The 18,373-nt window shown below is 38.6% G+C and overlaps 1 protein-coding gene across 4 annotated transcripts in view; it reads left to right on the plus strand.

Moving 5' to 3' along the window:
* LOC128685117 (AP-4 complex subunit mu-1) overlaps positions 1–18,373 on the plus strand; it is a 58,428-nt gene that overhangs the window by 7,697 nt on the left and 32,358 nt on the right. For all 4 annotated transcript variants that reach the window (XM_070101981.1, XM_070101978.1, XM_070101989.1 and 1 more), the window contains 4 exons: positions 766–851; positions 1,410–1,628; positions 2,913–3,020; positions 7,261–7,335. In XM_070101981.1, coding sequence (XP_069958082.1) covers positions 766–851; positions 1,410–1,628; positions 2,913–3,020; positions 7,261–7,335 — 488 coding nt within the window. The remainder of the gene's footprint in view (positions 1–765; positions 852–1,409; positions 1,629–2,912; positions 3,021–7,260; positions 7,336–18,373) is intronic.

Below are 18,373 nucleotides of genomic sequence, written 5' to 3' on the forward strand. Positions count from 1 at the left end.
AAACTTCTCCTTACCAACCTCAACAGAACACATGACCATAACACAAGGCACAGATCACTCTTTGATGTTCCTCGTGTCCATCTCACACTATGTAAAAGCTCAATTCACATAAAAGGCCCAAAAATCTGGAATTCATTACCTGTGAATATAAAAGAAATACTGTCTGTTTATCAGTTCAAGACTCTTCTTAAAAACCACTTAACCACAACTAAATAAATACTGAATAACTGTATCTCATAAATGTATAACCTGTGACCCTATCAAACTATGTTTTTTTTAACTACATTACCTAATAGAATACTACTCCATTCTCTTGAATGCACAGTAACTCATCTAATGACCATATGACATGTTTCTGCACTACAAATCATTGATTTTACTCGATTTGATTCGATTATATTATACATTGTTATGCTACAAATTTGTTCAACTTTAATGCTTCTTATTTGAAATACTCATTTGTACTTCATGTTGTATTTTGTTTACTGTAATTTTTAAGACTGAATATATCATTGCTTAGTTAATCTTAAGTTAATTTTAAGCCTGCCCGTAATGCTCTGCATACAAGGGGCTTTTGGCATTTACACCCAATCACTATATTTCTTTGTACAACTATGTATCATGTCCAAATAAAAATTAAATAAATAAATAAATAAATGGTTGGTTTTTCTCATATTATGAGTAACTTCCTTAATTAATTTTAATTTCCAGATTGTGATTTTTATTTTGTAATAGATAATACTTCTCCTTAACAATGTTAATCAGTTGAAGCCAACCTGACAAAGGCTATCTTTCATCCCTTTTTGACGGAATTGTCATCCTCGCCCCATGGAGATCCCCCACCTGCTTTTGTAAGTAGGTGCTGAGTGCAAGGTTAATGTTATTTTGTTGCTTCAAGAGTTTGTGATATAATTATGTAATATAAGAAGTGGCCATTTCCTCCATAGCAGAAATCCTTTTAGTAAAGTTGCATTCTTCAGAAGGTTTTATTAATAAAAAAATAAAAACAAAATTGCTGTACAGAAATAATTTCAGTTAGTGGAAATAACTGTTTTTTGGAATTTTATATACTCATGGAATGGAAGGAAGATAAAATAAAGGGATTCAGGAAAATCTATTGGTATATCCATGCTATAAATGTGACCTTAAAGACCAGTGGCACAGTGAGGAACATAAATCACATTGCTGCCACAGTTTAACACACTACATTAGTTTAAATTATGGTAAGCAGAGTAAATTATTATGTTAAATATAATTTTTCGTTGGGATTATGATTTCTGAATAATTAATTGTCATCATTTTCTGTTGTAAATGAAATAAAGACACATTATAATTATTAAGGGCTTAAGTAATGTAGTGTTTCTGGTAACTGATATTATTAGGTTTTAAATTATTTTTATTCATTGCAGAGCAAAGATGGACAGAACTATGTGTATGTGTTCCGTGATGACCTGTACTGGGTATGTGTGGTGGGCAAGGGTGGCCTGCTGCACCAGTGTGGGCATCTCCTGATAACGGAGAGTTTGTGCCAGCTACACCGTGTGTGTTCTGTCCTGTGTGGGGCTCTAACTCAGCACAGCATCACAGCCAATGCACCACTCATCACTGAAGTGGTGCATGAAACAATGGTATAATGACAGTCCTAGTAGGGTGTGGGTGTCCCTTGTTTCATACTGTAGATGTGTTCCAGGTCCTTGGAATTAGTTGTAAGCTAAGTCAGGCTACAAATGCAAAATTACACATAAAAATCTTCATAATGCTCTTGGAACTGTGCCAATCCATAAAGCAAATGTAAACTGCATATACATGTACTGAGTTACTGATAAAAATAGGACATTGCATAATAGTGAATTTGCATAAAGTGAGGGAGACCTGTGTATCATATAGCAAGTAGTGCATTATGTCAGTAGCAGTCCTGGCATTTTTGGTGCCATAGGGCAGATGACAGATGCAAAGGTGACCCCTCTTCCCTTTCCTCACACATCAGTAACACACCTTCCCCCTGCTGCATAACCTCTGCCACAATAAAACACATTGAACACACACTGTCTTTAAAACATAAAACACTACCTTCATTTATTGTTCTGATCTTCAAGTAAGAATGAGTTGTCTTCTAATAAACCTCATCTTTCTTGTCTTCCTTTTTGAAGGATTTAATGTATGATCCACACATGACAGAATTGATCCTCCTGGTCTTCCTTGTTGGAAGATTGAATGTATGAGCCAAACTGATACAAATAGAGCCCTTGAATTCTCTTCCACCTGTGAATATGATGTCTCATTTCTTGGTCAGATTTTACCCTGAGCTAAACTTCTTTTAAGAAGTTACTGTTTGATGGCATCTACAGTGTTTTTGTGTGTTGAGCATGCTGTGTCGCTCTTCACTACCAATTGGCACTCTAAGTACCACCTGTTCCAGGCTTCAACTGTTGGCACTTATTCTGCTTATGCCATGTCCAAGATGGCCACTTCATTATGTAGATGATACCCCATAATATTATTTTAGTATTCAGTCCTTCATATGAAAGGGTTGTCTTGATGCTAATGATGAGCACTTGATCCAAGGAATTAGAGCTAATCTCCCCTTCCTTGGATTAAACCTGATTACCACATATTCTTCAGACACTATATAATTAATAATAATAATAATAATAATAATAATAATAATAATAATAATAATAATAATAATAATAATGATGATGGTGAATGTTTCCTACTGTGGGTCACCCTACCTTAGTAGGGTGGTACACCTTTAGTAGATTAAAGGTAGCTACACACTGCTAGGAAACCTACTGTGAGTTTCGTTAAAAAATAAAATCACATTTACCCTCATTCATCGGTTTAAAAAAATTTTTTAGGCTCTTGGTATGTTGTGTTATACTGTGTGTATTTTCCTGTAATAATCTTTGCAGAATGGTGGGTTTATGCAGCTACAAACAGCAGATAAGCTACAGTCTCATATTTACAGTACTGTTGTGTCAGCCAAGGAAAGTTGTGCTCTTATTGCTGCTCCAGGACTGGTTAGTGTCTTTGTTAGCATTCATTATTGTCTGTATTTAATATGTAAGGAGGGAATTTATAATTACAGTATTTCAGGTAGTGAGCATTAATTGAATATGGGAGCCTTTATTATAAAAGGTGAAAATAGAAATGGTTGACATGTGAAAACTAAGCAAGAAATTATTATCAAGTTTAGAAAATAATTATATATTATGAGAGCAGTAACTGAAGGATGGAGGGGTAAGGGGTCATGCCAAGAAGAGTTGGAGAGAGAAAGGTTTGCAGTACTAGGGCTTTGCAACCAATAGGCATTTGTGGGGATGTTGGATTAAAGTGAGAGGAGACGAGTGTTTTTTTGTTCTTATGAACTGTTGGAATGTGAGCAAGGTAATATTTTATGAAGGGATTCAGGGAAGCCAGTTAACTGTACTTGAGTCCTAGAAGTGGGAAGTACAGTACCTTCACTCTGAAGTATAGGTGAGGACATTGCACGTCAGAGGGTCATTTAAAGTGCAAGTAAGTAAGTAAGTAAATTTATTCATGTATACACAAATACAGTTACATAGAATTATCATACATAGCAGCATATGTGTGATGTCTGCACACCTTACAAGACATCCATTGAATGTGTTTCCTTTTTTTGATTCATCATACATTAGTGGTAGATGACCTGTGTGTTAAAAAAATACTGGTAGTAGTATTTAGGTTTGATAGAAGTGACTCACCCCAAAATTTTAGCAGTGGATGAGTTCCTGTTTTTTTTTTTAATCTAGAAAAGTATAATTGTAAATGGACATGCAGGAGCAAGATTAACAAGTTGGAAAAATATATTTTAAAATTGTAGAGATTAATATTATATTATTTGTCATCTGTTTTGTGCATATCTAGGAATGGGGTGATACTAGAATTTTTGCTGATACTGATACTCAGGAATGCAATTACAGTGTGACTAAAACTGCTAATATATATATGTTTTATTGATAAAAAAAATAAAAATTCTAATATTTTAAAATTGCTAACTTTTTTTCTAATGACCATATACATGCCATCTCTCACTCAGTATAGTTATTGTTGAGGAATTAAGACACTTGCAACATGGGCATCTTTATTTGAAGATGTTTAGCCAACCAGTGGCTTTATCACTTCAGTAAAAAGATGATATACAAAGACAACAGAGGTTGAGGTAATCAGTCCCCAGGCTTATCTTCTGTGTACATGTCTGCATGGCTGAGGGACTGGTTATGTCAACTTCTACCATCTTCACATATATCTATATTGAATTGCAAAAGCCACTGGTTGGCAAAAAAGTCTTCAAATAAAGATAGAGTGGACCCCCGAGTTGCGTCGGCATCGACTTTCGTGAAATCCGACTTTTGGCAAGTTTTTTTGGCAAAATTTAGCCTCGCGGTTCGTGATTGGACTCGTGATTTGGCAACCGTCCGGTACCCATCCGCCCGTCACCACGCACACAAAGCCAGTCTCCCACACCATTCACACTCAGTGTGCCATTGTTTACCAGCACGTGACCATCACCCCGCGGGTTCATACAATACATTTCATAATAATCCATTGTTTTTTCTGCTTGCAACTGCTAAATAAGTCACCATGGGCCCAAGGAAAGCTAGTGCAAGCCCTTTGGTAAAGAAAGTGAGGAACACGATCGAAGTCAAGAAGGAAATCATTGAAAAATATGAGAGCGGAGTACGTGTTACAGAACTTGCCAGGATGTATGGCAAACCTCATTCAACCATCACTTCGATCGTGGCCAAGGGAAAGGAAAGAAAGTGTGCTGTTGTTGCAAAAGGGGTAGATATGCTGACAAAAAAGAGATCGCAAATCCTCGAAGAAGTGGAAAGGTTGTTGTTGGTGTGGATTACCCAAAAACAGTTAGCAGGAGATAGTATTATGCAGTCTATAATATGTGAAAAGGCAAGGCAGTTGCATGACGATCTCGTAAAGAAAATGCTTGCAACAAGTGGTGATGCTTGTGATTTTAAGGCCAGCAAAGGTTGGTTTGAGAGATTTAAGAAGCGTAGTGGTATTCACAGTGTGATAAAGCATGGTGAGGCTGCCAGTTCTGACAAAAAGCAGCTGAGAAGTTTGTACAGGAGTTTAAGGAGTGCGGAGACACTGGAGAATTCAAACCCCAGCAAGTGTTTAATTGTGATGAAAAGGCCTCTTTTGGAAGAAAATGCCAAAGAAGACCTACATCACGCAGGAGGAAACGGCACACCCAGGACACAAGCCTATGAAGGATAGGCTTACTCTCATGTTTTGTAGTAATGCTAGTGGGAATTGCAAAGTGAAGCCTTTACTGGTGTATCACTGAAAATCTCAGTGTTCAAGAAAAACAATGTCACCAAGAGTAATTTGTGTGTGATGTGGAAGGCTAACAATAAGGCATGGGTCACAAGGGGAATTTTCCTAGACTGGTTTAATGAAGTGTTTGGCCCCAGTGTGAAGAAATACCTCCTGGAAAATAAACTGCTACTCAAGTGCCTCCTGGTAATGGACAATGCTCCTGCTCATCCTCCAGACTTGGAAGAGCAAATAGTGGAGGAGTTTAGTTTCTTCACGGTGAAGTTCTTGCCCCCTAATACAACTCCTCTCATCCAGCTCATGGACCAGCAGGTCATTTCAAACTTCAAAAAACTGTACACCAAAGCAGTGTTTCAAAAGTGCTTTGAAGTGACCTCAGACACTGAATTGACCCTAAGAGAGTTCTGGAAAGATCACTTCAATATCCTCAGTTGCATAAACCTTATAGGTAAGGCTTGGGAAGGAGTGACTTGCAGAACTTTGAATTCGGCTTGGAGAAAATTGTGGCCAGAATGTGTACAAGAGAGGGATTTTGAAGGGTTTGGGGCTGACCCTAAGGAGCCTATGCCAGTTGTGGAATCTATTGTGGCATTGGGGAAGTCCTTGGGGTTGGAGGTGAGTGGTGAGGATGTGGAAGAGTTGGTGGAGGACCACAAGGAAGAGCTAACCACTGAAGAGCTGCAAGAGCTTCATCTGCAAGAGCAAGAGATCACAGCTCAGGATATTGCTGCAGAGGAGGAGGAAGAGAGATGGAGGAAGGTGCCTTCTTCAAAGATTAAGGACATTTGTGCAAAGTGGACTGAAGTGCAAACATTTATGGATGAACTTCACCCTGACAAAGTTGTTGCAGGCCGTATTGGCAACATGTACAATGACAGTGTTGTGTCCCACTTCAGACAAATCTTAAAGAAACGCCAGCTCTCTGGACAGATATTTTGTGCGACAGGGGTCCAGTGACTCTCAAGTTGTTCCCAGTGTCTTTGAAAAACAAAGAAGGGAAATAACCCCAGATTAGGACTTCGTACCTGAAGTCCTAATGGAAGGAGATTTTCCTTCCAAACAATAGTGTACACCTTCCTCCTATCCCCTCCTACTGTCTTCCATCCACCCAGAAGTCTTCAGTAAAGGTAAGTGTAATGTTGTTATTAATTTTTATATGTATGTACAGTGGACCCCCGCATAACGATCACCTCCGAATGCGACCAATTATGTAAGTGCGTTTGTACGTGTATGTTTGGGGGTCTGAAATGGACTAATCTACTTCACAATATTCCTTATGGGAACAAATTCGGTCAGTACTGGCATCTGAACATACTTCTGGATTGAAAAAATATCGTTAACCGGGGGTCCACTGTACTTGATTTCTCATTTTTTCAGTATGTAAATCTTTATTTGATATGAAAAAAATATTTTATTTTAATATTTTTTGGGTGTCGGGAACGGATTAATTTTATTTTCATTATTTCTTATGGGGAAAATGGTTTCGCCATTCAGCAATTTCGACATTCGGCAGACTCTCTGGAATGGATTAATCACGAAACTCGGGGGTTCACTGTACCTAGATGTTGCGTCATGTGTGTCTAATTCCTCATCATCTTGTATACAGTTATTGTAATGATATATAGTGTTGCTCCATTTACTTACAGCACATTTTCGTCTTGTGCGATACTACATACATTTCGAAGCTCCTTCTGAGTCTTGTTTATACAAGAGTAGGGAGAAATTGTTAGTGTATAAAATATATACGTACATTAGCAGTATACATGTTTTAGTAAGAGTAGGAAGAAATCTTAAGTGTTGAATATATATTAGAAGTATATATTTCTCATACAGTGTTTGGGGAATGGGAGGATACTGTATGATCCTTGTGGGTTTAGAGCTTCCCCTGATTCGAAATGTAATAATCACTATAATGCAAAACTGTTGCTGTTTTGTTCTCAGTTTGGGTTGGAGAAGTCTGCCCCTGGGATAGCCTCACAGCAGTCAGTCCTTGCTGTGGACACTGGCAAGAGAGAGGTAAGACTTACACCACAAACACTATTTCAGGAGATGTTGCAGTTTCAAGTGTTTGATGCTGTGAAGTCTCCCTCATGAATGTACCTATAACTTCATATTATGTGTTGGAAAAATGAAGTATGTGAAGGGAATGTTGACAGTGGCCTGGATGCATGAGAGTCATTTCTTGTCATGCTGGTTCATAGTTTTGGCCTGGCTGCATGAGAGCCAGTTTTTGTCAATCTGGTTCATAGTCTTGTCCTGGCTACATAAGAGCCAGTTCTCATCATTCTGGCTCATAGTCATAGCCTGACTGCATGAGAGCCATTTCTTGTCATGCTAGTTCATTCTCCATTTTTCTGGCAGGTGTAATTATTAATCCATTCAGTGGCCATCATGTAGATCTACATTACTGATGCTAGGGTCCCTCACATGGATCTACGTTTTGAGCTCAGGTCACTCAGATAAGCTGTAAGTAGTAAATTTTGGCCTAGATATGAGAATGGGTCTCTGGTGAGTGTGCACCATAAAAAAAAATTCTCTGCTGTAATTTTTTTTTTTTTAAATAGGACACTGGGAACAATATTAATTTCTAGGGTCTGGACAGTGAAAGTGTTAAAGCAGTAGAAAGCTTTTATGTGGATGGCGAGTGGCAAATTAGGGAATGTAGGAGAAAGGGAGATTATTTTCCAGTAAAAGCATGCCTTAGACAGGCATGCTGGATGTCACCGTGTTTATACAGCATATTTATAGTTGGGGTTATAAAATAAGTGAATGCTAATGTGCTAGGGAGAGATGTGGTATTAAAAGATGATGAATCAGGTACAGTAGAGCCCCACGTATACAGCAGGTTATGGTCCAGGCTACTGCCGGAAAGCAGACATCGCCAGAAAGCAGAACGCCATTTCTTCCATTTATATATATTAAAATGTATTTGTAGTCTTAATGTAGGGCAAAAGGTGAGTAGTATTTACTGTAAAAAGTCAGGTGTGGTAGCCCTCTTGGCCACCCCACCCACACATAATATACTATGATGCTTAAAGCTCCCTAGAGTAATAAAATGCATATACAGGACACTCATTACTTACCTTAAAATATTTGTAGTCTTAATGTTCTTAATGTAGGGTGAGAGGTGAAAAGTATTTATTTGTAGAAAGTCATGTGTGGGAGGTAGGGAAGGGTAGCCCGCCTGGCCACCCCACCCACTATGTAAACAAATGGACGAAGCTTCTCGTTATGGTTTATAAACATTCGTACAAACAACATACATTGTGTACAAGTTGTCTCCACAGTGGTACAGTAGAATAAATAAAGACCAACACTTCCATTCTCACGTAATTTTTAGAAGGAATGTTGCTCTGACAAATTATTATTATTATTTCTTTCTTTCAACACATTGGCCGTATCCCACCGAGGCGGGGTGGCCCAAAAGGAAAAACAAAAGTTTCTCCTTTTACATTTAGTAATATATACAGGAGAAGGGGTTACTAGCCCCTTGCTCCCGGCATTTTAGTTGCCTCTTACAACACGCATGGCGTACGGAGGAAGAATTCTGTTCCACTTCCCCATGGAGATAAGAGGAAATAAACAAGAACAAGAACTAGAAAGAAAACAGAAGAAAACCCAGAGGGGTATGTATATATACGCTTGTACATGTATGTGTAATGTGACCTAAGTGTAAGTAGAAGTAGCAAGACGTACCTGAAATCTTGCATGTTCATGAGACAGAAAAAAGGACACCAGCAATCCTACCATCATGTAAAACAATTACAGGCTTTCGTTTTACACTCACTTGGCAGGACGGTAGTACCTCCCTGGGCGGTTGCTGTCTACCAGCCTACTACCTAGGATTATTATTATTATTGTTATTATTATTATTATTATTACAAATTATTATTACAAATTATTATTATTATAATCATAATAAAAAAGAAGCACTAAACCCACAAGGATCGTGAATAGCTATACATAGAGTGAAAGTATACAAAAGTAACAAATTTCTAGTTAAGTTACTGGTGTTTGACTAGGGAAAATGGAATTCTTCCGACCCTCCCACCAACCGCTTGGTAAACAAATCTTATATCAGTTTTTATATTGTGGCTGTATGTATCATGTTTATATGTTATGTAGCATGTTTATTATATAATTTTGAAAAAAATATTATAGATGGATTAATAGAAATGTCTGTATTAGTGTAATATACGACATTTAATGCACCCAAGAGATTACATGTATTATTATTAATATGGCGTCAAAAGTAGAGACACTCTTAGCGATTTTAATGTGTACCTGCACTCCAGCACATTGGGTAAGTATGTTTAGGTACAGGTACACAAGTGTAAATATCAGAGTACATATAAAATATGCAATAACTTTAAACACTTGAAATATGCAATAACTTTAAACACTTGAAATTTTGGAAAATTTCCAGACATAATAGAGATATGTGCTCATGGAGAATATAAACAAACCAGGTGGGGCACGCTGTATTTGAAAAACTGCTCGCTGTTTAGCAAATTTTGGTCATAATTTGAAATCACCATATTAGCGGAACTCCGTAAGGTGAAACGCCATAAAGTGGGGCCCTACTGTACTGGGAGTTGTCATAGTTTGCCAGTGTCATGATGCTTTTGGAAGATTCTGATAAGAAGTTGCCATGGTAAACGAATGTAGGAGGGCATGTAAAAGAAAGAAATTAAAAGTAGGAGGAAGTAAATGTGTTCAGATATTTAGGAATGGACTTACTGGCAGATGCTTCTGTGAGAGACGAGGAGAACCATAGAATTAATGAAGGGAAAAAGGGGGGTGGCGCATTGATGCATCTGTGGAGACAAAGAACTTTACCCATGAAGGCAAAAAAGGGAAATGTGCCAGAGGGTTGTGGTATCAACATTATTGTATGGGTGTGAAGCATGGGTTTTGAATGTTGCAGCAAGGAGGAAGCTGAAGACAGTAACAATATTGTGTTTGAGGGCAATGTGTGGGATGATTATTATGCAGAGAATTCATGGTTTGGAGATTAGGAGATGTGGAGTTTCCAAAAGTATTATTCATAGTGCTGAAGAGAGAGAGGATGGAGAAGAACAGGATGACTTAGGAGGGGCTTGTAAATCAGGGGTGTGAGGGGGGAGGAGGAGGTAGGGGTTCTCCTAGGAAAGGTAGGAGGGAGAGGGGTAAAGGAGGTTTTGAGCACTAGAGGCCTGGACATCAAACAGGCTTGTGTGAGCATGTTAGATAGGAGTGTGTGTGGAGGCAAGAGTTTTTATGATTTGAAGTGTTGTTGGAGTATGAGCATGGTAACATTTATGAAGGGATTCAGGGTCAGAATTTTGTTTTGGAGTTGGAAAGTACAGGGCCTGCACTGAGAAAGAAGGGTGGGGATGTTGCAGTGATTAAGTGACAATGAGTGTTTTCTTTGTTGGATCACTACTTCTGTGTGAGATGGCCGGAGGATTAAAAAAATAAAAAGAATGTTTTAGATAAATTTTGCTGATTTTTGTCTGTACACGACTCGTATTTTTTCATTATGAATTTACAGGCTAATACTTGTTTTCCCACCTCAGCTAATTTCAAACCCAGCCCTCTCTGTAGGCAACTCACAGCAGTTAGCTAACATTCAGGTACCTATTTAATGATAGGTGAACAGGGGTAACAGATATAAAGAAATACCAGGCATTTCGCCTTGCTGCGTTCCGCTAGTATGGCGATTTCAAATTATGACCAAGACTCCCTATACGGCAAGCAGTCTTTCTAATACGGCGCACCCCACCTGGTTTGTTTACATTTTCCGTTAGCACATATATCTATTATGTCTAGAAACTTTCCAAAATTTCAAGTGTTTTGAAGTTATTGCATATTTTATATGTACTCTGATAATTATACGTATGTGTACCTGTGCCTAAATACACTTACACACTGTGCTGGCGTGCAGGTACACATTAAAATCACTAAGAGTGTCCCTTTAGTCTTAACACCATAGTAATAATACTAATACGTAATAATAATGACTTTTGGCACATTAACCCTTACAGAGTCTAGAGGCCAAATTTCAAAGTGTGCACCAGTGTCCAAGAATTTTCAAAAAATAATCTTGTTAATTTTTCTTATGAAATGGTAGAGAATCTTTTTGTGAAGGTAATAAAACAAAAAGTATGAAATTTGATGGAAAATTGACGAAATTATGCTCTCGCGAATTTTGATGTGTCAGCGATATTTACGCATCAGCGATTTTGTCGACTTTGACTCCCATTTTAGACCAATTACATTATTCTAGTCGACCAAATTCTTAGCTATTTCACTAGTATTACTTCTATTCTATTGATTGAGCACAAGAATTCGCCAAGTCAGCTGTTTCCACTACAAAATAAAGTGGTCGGAAATTGGTAATTTGGCCAATTTAACCCGTAAACGGTCCAAGCAGATCTACGTTCACATGTGTAATGCTCCAAAAGTAGATCTATTTTTTTTTACATATTTTCAAATATAACAAAAAAAAAGTATATCAAAGTTTTTTTACACATTTTCAAATGTAAAAAAGAAAAAAGAAGATCTACTTTTTTGACATACTTTCAAATGTTAAAAAAACGTATATATACTTTTGGACCGTTTACGGGTTAATTCAAAGTTCAAAATACTCCAATTTTAAAATAGGGTCTAGAATAAACAATGCAGGCATTCCTGGCACTAAACTAACATTTCCTCTGTTCATTAGTTACATTTTCAGGCTTTACTAGTGAATTCCATTTTGATTTTTTATTCACATAATGAATTTTTATTCAAACCAAAAAATAGAAGATCTACTGTTATGCAATATTGTAATAATTGTATAAATAATGTCACCACATTTGTGAACATATATTAGACCCACCAGCAGGCATGTATTAGATGTGTGAGGTCATTTATTTACTCTTGAACATCGGCAAAAATTTAACATTTCCGCTACTTTGAGCTCAGTTTCAAGCCATTTCCAGTATTAAAACCAATGAAAATTATCTCTATTTCTGTAATATATCTTCCATTCTATCAAATGAGTCCAAGAAATCGCAAATACAACTATAAAAAAAATACGAAAAACACTGCAAAGTCGCTGTTTTAATAAAAAATTACAGTCTCAGTTTTTTCTCTTATGCACTATGTGCTGCAGGATTTGTTTTATGTGGTGCACGCATACCACATAGATGTATTCTCTCATATCTAGGCCAAAATTTACCGCTCACAGCTTATCAGAGTGAGCTGAGCTCATGGCATAGATCTACGGTTTAGACCCTCAACATAAAGTCTTATTTTATGTAAATATAGACATTTTCATGTTACATAACATATAAACATGCTTTGTTTATATGTTATGTAACATATATAACATAGCATATAAACATGCTATGGAGGGGTGGTAGTTGGGTAGATGGAAAACACTACGTTTTCTCTGGTCCAGCACCAGAGAAAACGTTTATGAATCTGCATTGGCCCAGTCACTCCCCTTAACACACAATGCTTTTGTTTACAATTCTTGGCATGAATTATTCATTACTTCTCCCTTTGTTTATGATGGCATCTAAAGGCAGTTGTTAGAAACGATTAACCTATTAACTGTCCAAACGTAGATCTATGTTCTTATCACAAGCGCTCCAAACGTAGATCTCTATTTTATTTTTCCTGCCTCCAAATTTGGAACAACTGGCCTGAGATGCCTGGTCAGCATAGAATGGGTCGTAACACTCAGTGTGTGCAGTATTAGAAAATTCTGGGAGCACTTAGTACCTTGTGGGAGCACCAGTTCAATTGAGCACCAGCTAGAGCAAACAGCAGGACAAACACCAAAGATTCACTGATGTCATGTCGTATTAACACCCCTTTTATGAGGAAAGTGATGTTGACCCCGAGTTTAGTGACTTTGAGGTGGATGTCACCACAAGTCATCGCAGAAATATCAAACATCTTGATAATAACCCATGTGCAACATTTGTGAAACACTCTTTCAATTTTGGTACCACTGATAGTGTTATCCTGCCAGAATGTCTTATAACCTATGCCTTAAGTAAAATGAAACAATTCTGGAATGTGTAATGAGTGTTTGGCAGGCTGGCAGGCTGGAGGCTGGCTGGCCAGCGGCTGGCTGATCAACTGGCTGGCTGGCCAGCTGGCTAGCTGATTGGCTGTCTCTATCTCTGTCTATCTGTATTCCTGCCCCAATTCACATGGAATATACATGTACGTTTATTTGCGGCAAAGTGCAAGTCGACCAATATGGTCTACATGGTCTTAACTGTTCCAAAACCAAGGGCTGGCATGCAAGACACAATGAGGTCAACATCATAAAGAGAACCCTTGCTACAGCTGGATACCCAGCTGAGAGGGAGCCCCAATCACTAGCAGCCAACAATACCCACAACCCAGCAAACCGCCCCGACGGGATCACCATCTATCCTTGGAAGAATGGCAGGCTCTTAGCATGGGACTATACCTGTGTGTCCACACTGGCTGACACCTATATCCATCACAGTGTCGGGTGACAGGGAGGAGCTGCTAACCACAGGGAGGAGTACAAGATCAGCAGGTACAAGGACATAAGCCAACAGTATCAATTTGTCTCAGTGGGATCAGAGACCTTGGGATCCTGGGGAAAAAATGCCACACGTTTCCTTAAGGAATTGGGTTCCAGACTCATCGACACCACCAAGGACCCAAGGGCAGCCACTTTCATGTTCCAGCGCCTCAGCGTGGCCATCCAGAGGGGAAATGCTTGCTGCATACTTGGCTTGCGTCCGGCTTCGGAGGAGCTGGAGGAAATTCGTAATCTTTAATATATTGTACCATTGTATTCATGTTTGTGTTTTCTGTAAGTGTATTTTGTCTACTAATAAATTTTCCCATAAAATATAAAATATAGGGGGTAGTAGAAGAAGAAAATATTCAAACAGCTCTAGGGAGATCCTTGAGTTTTCCCTGAGATACGTTTATTGTCTTCTCTGAGGATGAAGGTCCCCAGTCCAGTTATAGAGGTGGTACCTCCCTATATTTTAAAAAAATTATATGTAGTGTAAATTACCTATGATAACCCAATTATATAATAAATATAATGCATAATAAGCATGTCTGGCAATTGGCAAGTAATATGCATTTTCTCTTGTTCAGGAATCAGATGTGATCGTAATACCAGTTGGTTCATGAGCAACTCTCAGAGATTAGAGAGACAAACAGACAGAAAGAAACACACAGGCAGACAGAAAGACAGACACACACACAGGCAGACAGAGAGAGAGACACAGGCAGACAGAAAGCCAGATAAACAGACATAGATAGACAGACAGATATGTTTATGTGTAACATATAAAGCCAGAGTTCCATGCAGCAGTGCACGGTCATTGTGTCACTCTACTGTCAGCATTTTGGTAACACTTATCTTAACACCACGCTTCTACTTTCATATATACTTCAGCATGTCTAAAACATTGCTGGGACCTATAAATACTTTGTATATATTCCTAGACAATAGTAAATGACCAAGGAAGGTGTAAATGTTGACCTGTCAGTGTGTTTGTGACAATTTGAGTACAATTTCAGTACCTAATATTAGTGTCAGAACAAAGATTGGCTATGAAATCACAAGAACTACTATAAATTGTAATTATCAGAACATAAAAATTATATAAAATAATATAAAAATGAGAAAAAAGGTATATTGGCAACACTTCTGCAAGCAGCAGGGCTCCATGTTTGTCAGGTAATCATCAAGTGCCAACTTCACGGGCTCATATCTCGGTAAGTACTGACCCTAATTTTTTTTTTCTATGTTATGTAGAAAAATGCTCTCTTTATTTCCATAAAAAAAAAAAAATTTTTTTTTTTAAATATTCGGAGTGATGGGCGAGAGAACCCAGATCTAAGTTTGGACAGTTAATGGGTTAAACTCGGTGAACATGGTATATTGATGGTGATAATATGGCTTTAGGCCACACTAAATATCGTGTAGCTATGTAGGTTGGTGTAGGTATGTAGCCCAGGTGGACAACATACCTACATAATTATTATTATTATTATTATTATTATTATGTATTATTATTATTATTATTATTATTATTATTATTATTATCAAGGGGGAGCGCTAAACCCGTAGTATTATACAGCACCTGTGGGGGGATGTGGAAGGTATTAGGGTTTAATTCAGGGAACTGGAGCACAGATCCAATTCCCTAGGTCAAGAGCTCCTCACCAGCATCAAGGAACCTTCCTCTAGGGGTACATACCTACATCTACCTGCTACCTACACCTGACTTCCTACAAATACACCTACCATCCGACTTATGACCTGCTCGACATTCGACCATTCGACTTATGACCTTGTTTTCTATGCCAAATTTCTGGGAAATAAACAACCGTTTGTGTTGTACACAGTGTTTATCCTAAACCTTACAGTATAAAATAGAGTACTAACAGCATAAAAAGTAAAGTAAATCATGAAATACCAAAATAAAACAATAAAATAGTCTTTACTAAAATGTGATGTTGTTATTCAGTAGTAAAGTTCGACTTATGTCCATTTCAACTTATGACCGGTTTCTCGGAACCGAACTCGGTCGTAAGTCAGATGGTACCTGTAAATACTTCTCACTTCTCATCCTACATTAAGACTACACATATTTTAAGGTAAATAATGAGTGTACTGTATGTGTATTTTATCTTTCTGGGCTGCTTTAAGTATCGTATATTAAGTTTGGGACGGGCAGCCAGGGCTACCTACACCTGACTTCCTGCAAATAAGTACTACTCACCTCTCGCCCTACATTGACTACAAATATTTAAAGGTAAGTAATGAATGTACTGTGTATGTATTTTACTTTTTATTGTGTTTTATTACTAACTTAATGTAAGTTAGTGTAAACTACTTGTCTGGCATTTATATGCATTTTTTTTTTCTCAACGAGTCGGCCGTCTCCCACCGAGGCAGGGTGACCCAAAAAAGAAAGAAAATCCCCAAAAAGAAAATGCTTTCATCATCATTCAACACTTTCACCACACTCACACATAATCACTGTTTTTGCAGAGGTGCTCAGAATACAACAGTTTAGAAGCATATACATATAAAGATACACAACAGATCCCTCCAAACTGCCAATATCCCAAACCCCTCCTTTAAAGTACAGGCATTGTACTTCCCATTTCCAGGACTCAAGTCCGACTATATGAAAATAACCGGTTTCCCTGAATCCCTTCACTAAATATTACCTTGCTCACACTCCAGCAGATCGTCATGTCCCAAATATTATTCGTCTCCATTCACTCCTATCTAACACGCTCACGCACGCTTGCTGGAAGTCCAAGCCCCTTGCCCACAAAACCTCCTTTACCCCCTCTCTTCAGCCCTTTCAAGGACGACCCCTTCCCCGCCTTCCTTCCCCTATAGATTTATATGCTTTCCATGTCATTCTACTTTGATCCATTCTATCTAAATGACCAAACCACCTCAACAACCCCTCTTCTGCCCTCTGACTAATACTTTTATTAACTCCACACTTTTTCCTAATTTCCACACTCCGAATTTTCTGCATAATATTTACACCACACATTGCCCTTAGACAGGACATCTCCACTGCCTCCAACCGTCTCCTCGCTGCTGCATTTACCACCCAAGCTTCACACCCATATAAGAGTGTTGGTACTACTATACTTTCATACATTCCCTTATTTGCCTCCATAGATAATGTTTTTTGACTCCACATATACCTCAATGCACCACTCACCTTTTTTCTCTCATCAATTCTATGATTAACCTCATCCTTCATAAATCCATCCGCCGACACGCCAACTCCCAAGTATCTGAAAACATTCACTTCTTCCATACTCCTCCTCCCCAATTTGATATCCAATTTTTCTTTATTTTTTTATTATCACACCGGCCGATTCCCACCAAGGCAGGGTGGCCCGAAAAAGAAAAACTTTCACCATCATTCACTCCATCACTGTCTTGCCAGAAGGGTGCTTTACACTACAGTTTTTAAACTGCAACATTAACACCCCTCCTTCAGAGTGCAGGCACTGTACTTCCCATCTCCAGGACTCAAGTCCGGCCTGCCGGTTTCCCTGAATCCCTTCATAAATGTTACTTTGCTCACACTCCAACAGCACGTCAAGTATTAAAAACCATTTGTCTCCATTCACTCCTATCAAACACGCTCACGCATGCCTGCTGGAAGTCCAAGCCCCTCGCACACAAAACCTCCTTTACCCCCTCCCTCCAACCCTTCCTAGGCCGACCCCTACCCCGCCTTCCTTCCACTACAGACTGATACACTCTTGAAGTCATTCTGTTTTGCTCCATTCTCTCTACATGTCCGAACCACCTCAACAACCCTTCCTCAGCCCTCTGGACAACAGTTTTGGTAATCCCGCACCTCCTCCTAACTTCCAAACTACGAATTCTCTGCATTATATTCACACCACACATTGCCCTCAGACATGACATCTCCACTGCCTCCAGCCTTCTCCTCGCTGCAACATTCATCACCCACGCTTCACACCCATATAAGAGCGTTGGTAAAACTATACTCTCATACATTCCCCTCTTTGCCTCCAAGGACAAAGTTCTTTGTCTCCACAGACTCCTAAGTGCACCACTCACTCTTTTTCCCTCATCAATTCTATGATTCACCTCATCTTTCATAGACCCATCCGCTGACACGTCCACTCCCAAATATCTGAATACATTCACCTCCTCCATACTCTCTCCCTCCAATCTGATATTCAATCTTTCATCACCTAATCTTTTTGTTATCCTCATAACCTTACTCTTTCCTGTATTCACCTTTAATTTTCTTCTTTTGCACACCCTACCAAATTCATCCACCAATCTCTGCAACTTCTCTTCAGAATCTCCCAAGAGCACATTGTCATCAGCAAAGAGCAGCTGTGACAACTCCCACTTTGTGTGTGATTCTTTATCTTTTAACTCCACGCCTCTTGCCAAGACCCTCGCATTTACTTCTCTTACAACCCCATCTATAAATATATTAAACAACCACGGTGACATCACACATCCTTGTCTAAGGCCTACTTTTACTGGGAA

This window comes from Cherax quadricarinatus, chromosome 5 (genome assembly GCF_038502225.1).
Source record: "Cherax quadricarinatus isolate ZL_2023a chromosome 5, ASM3850222v1, whole genome shotgun sequence".
Lineage (NCBI taxonomy): Eukaryota > Metazoa > Arthropoda > Malacostraca > Decapoda > Parastacidae > Cherax > Cherax quadricarinatus.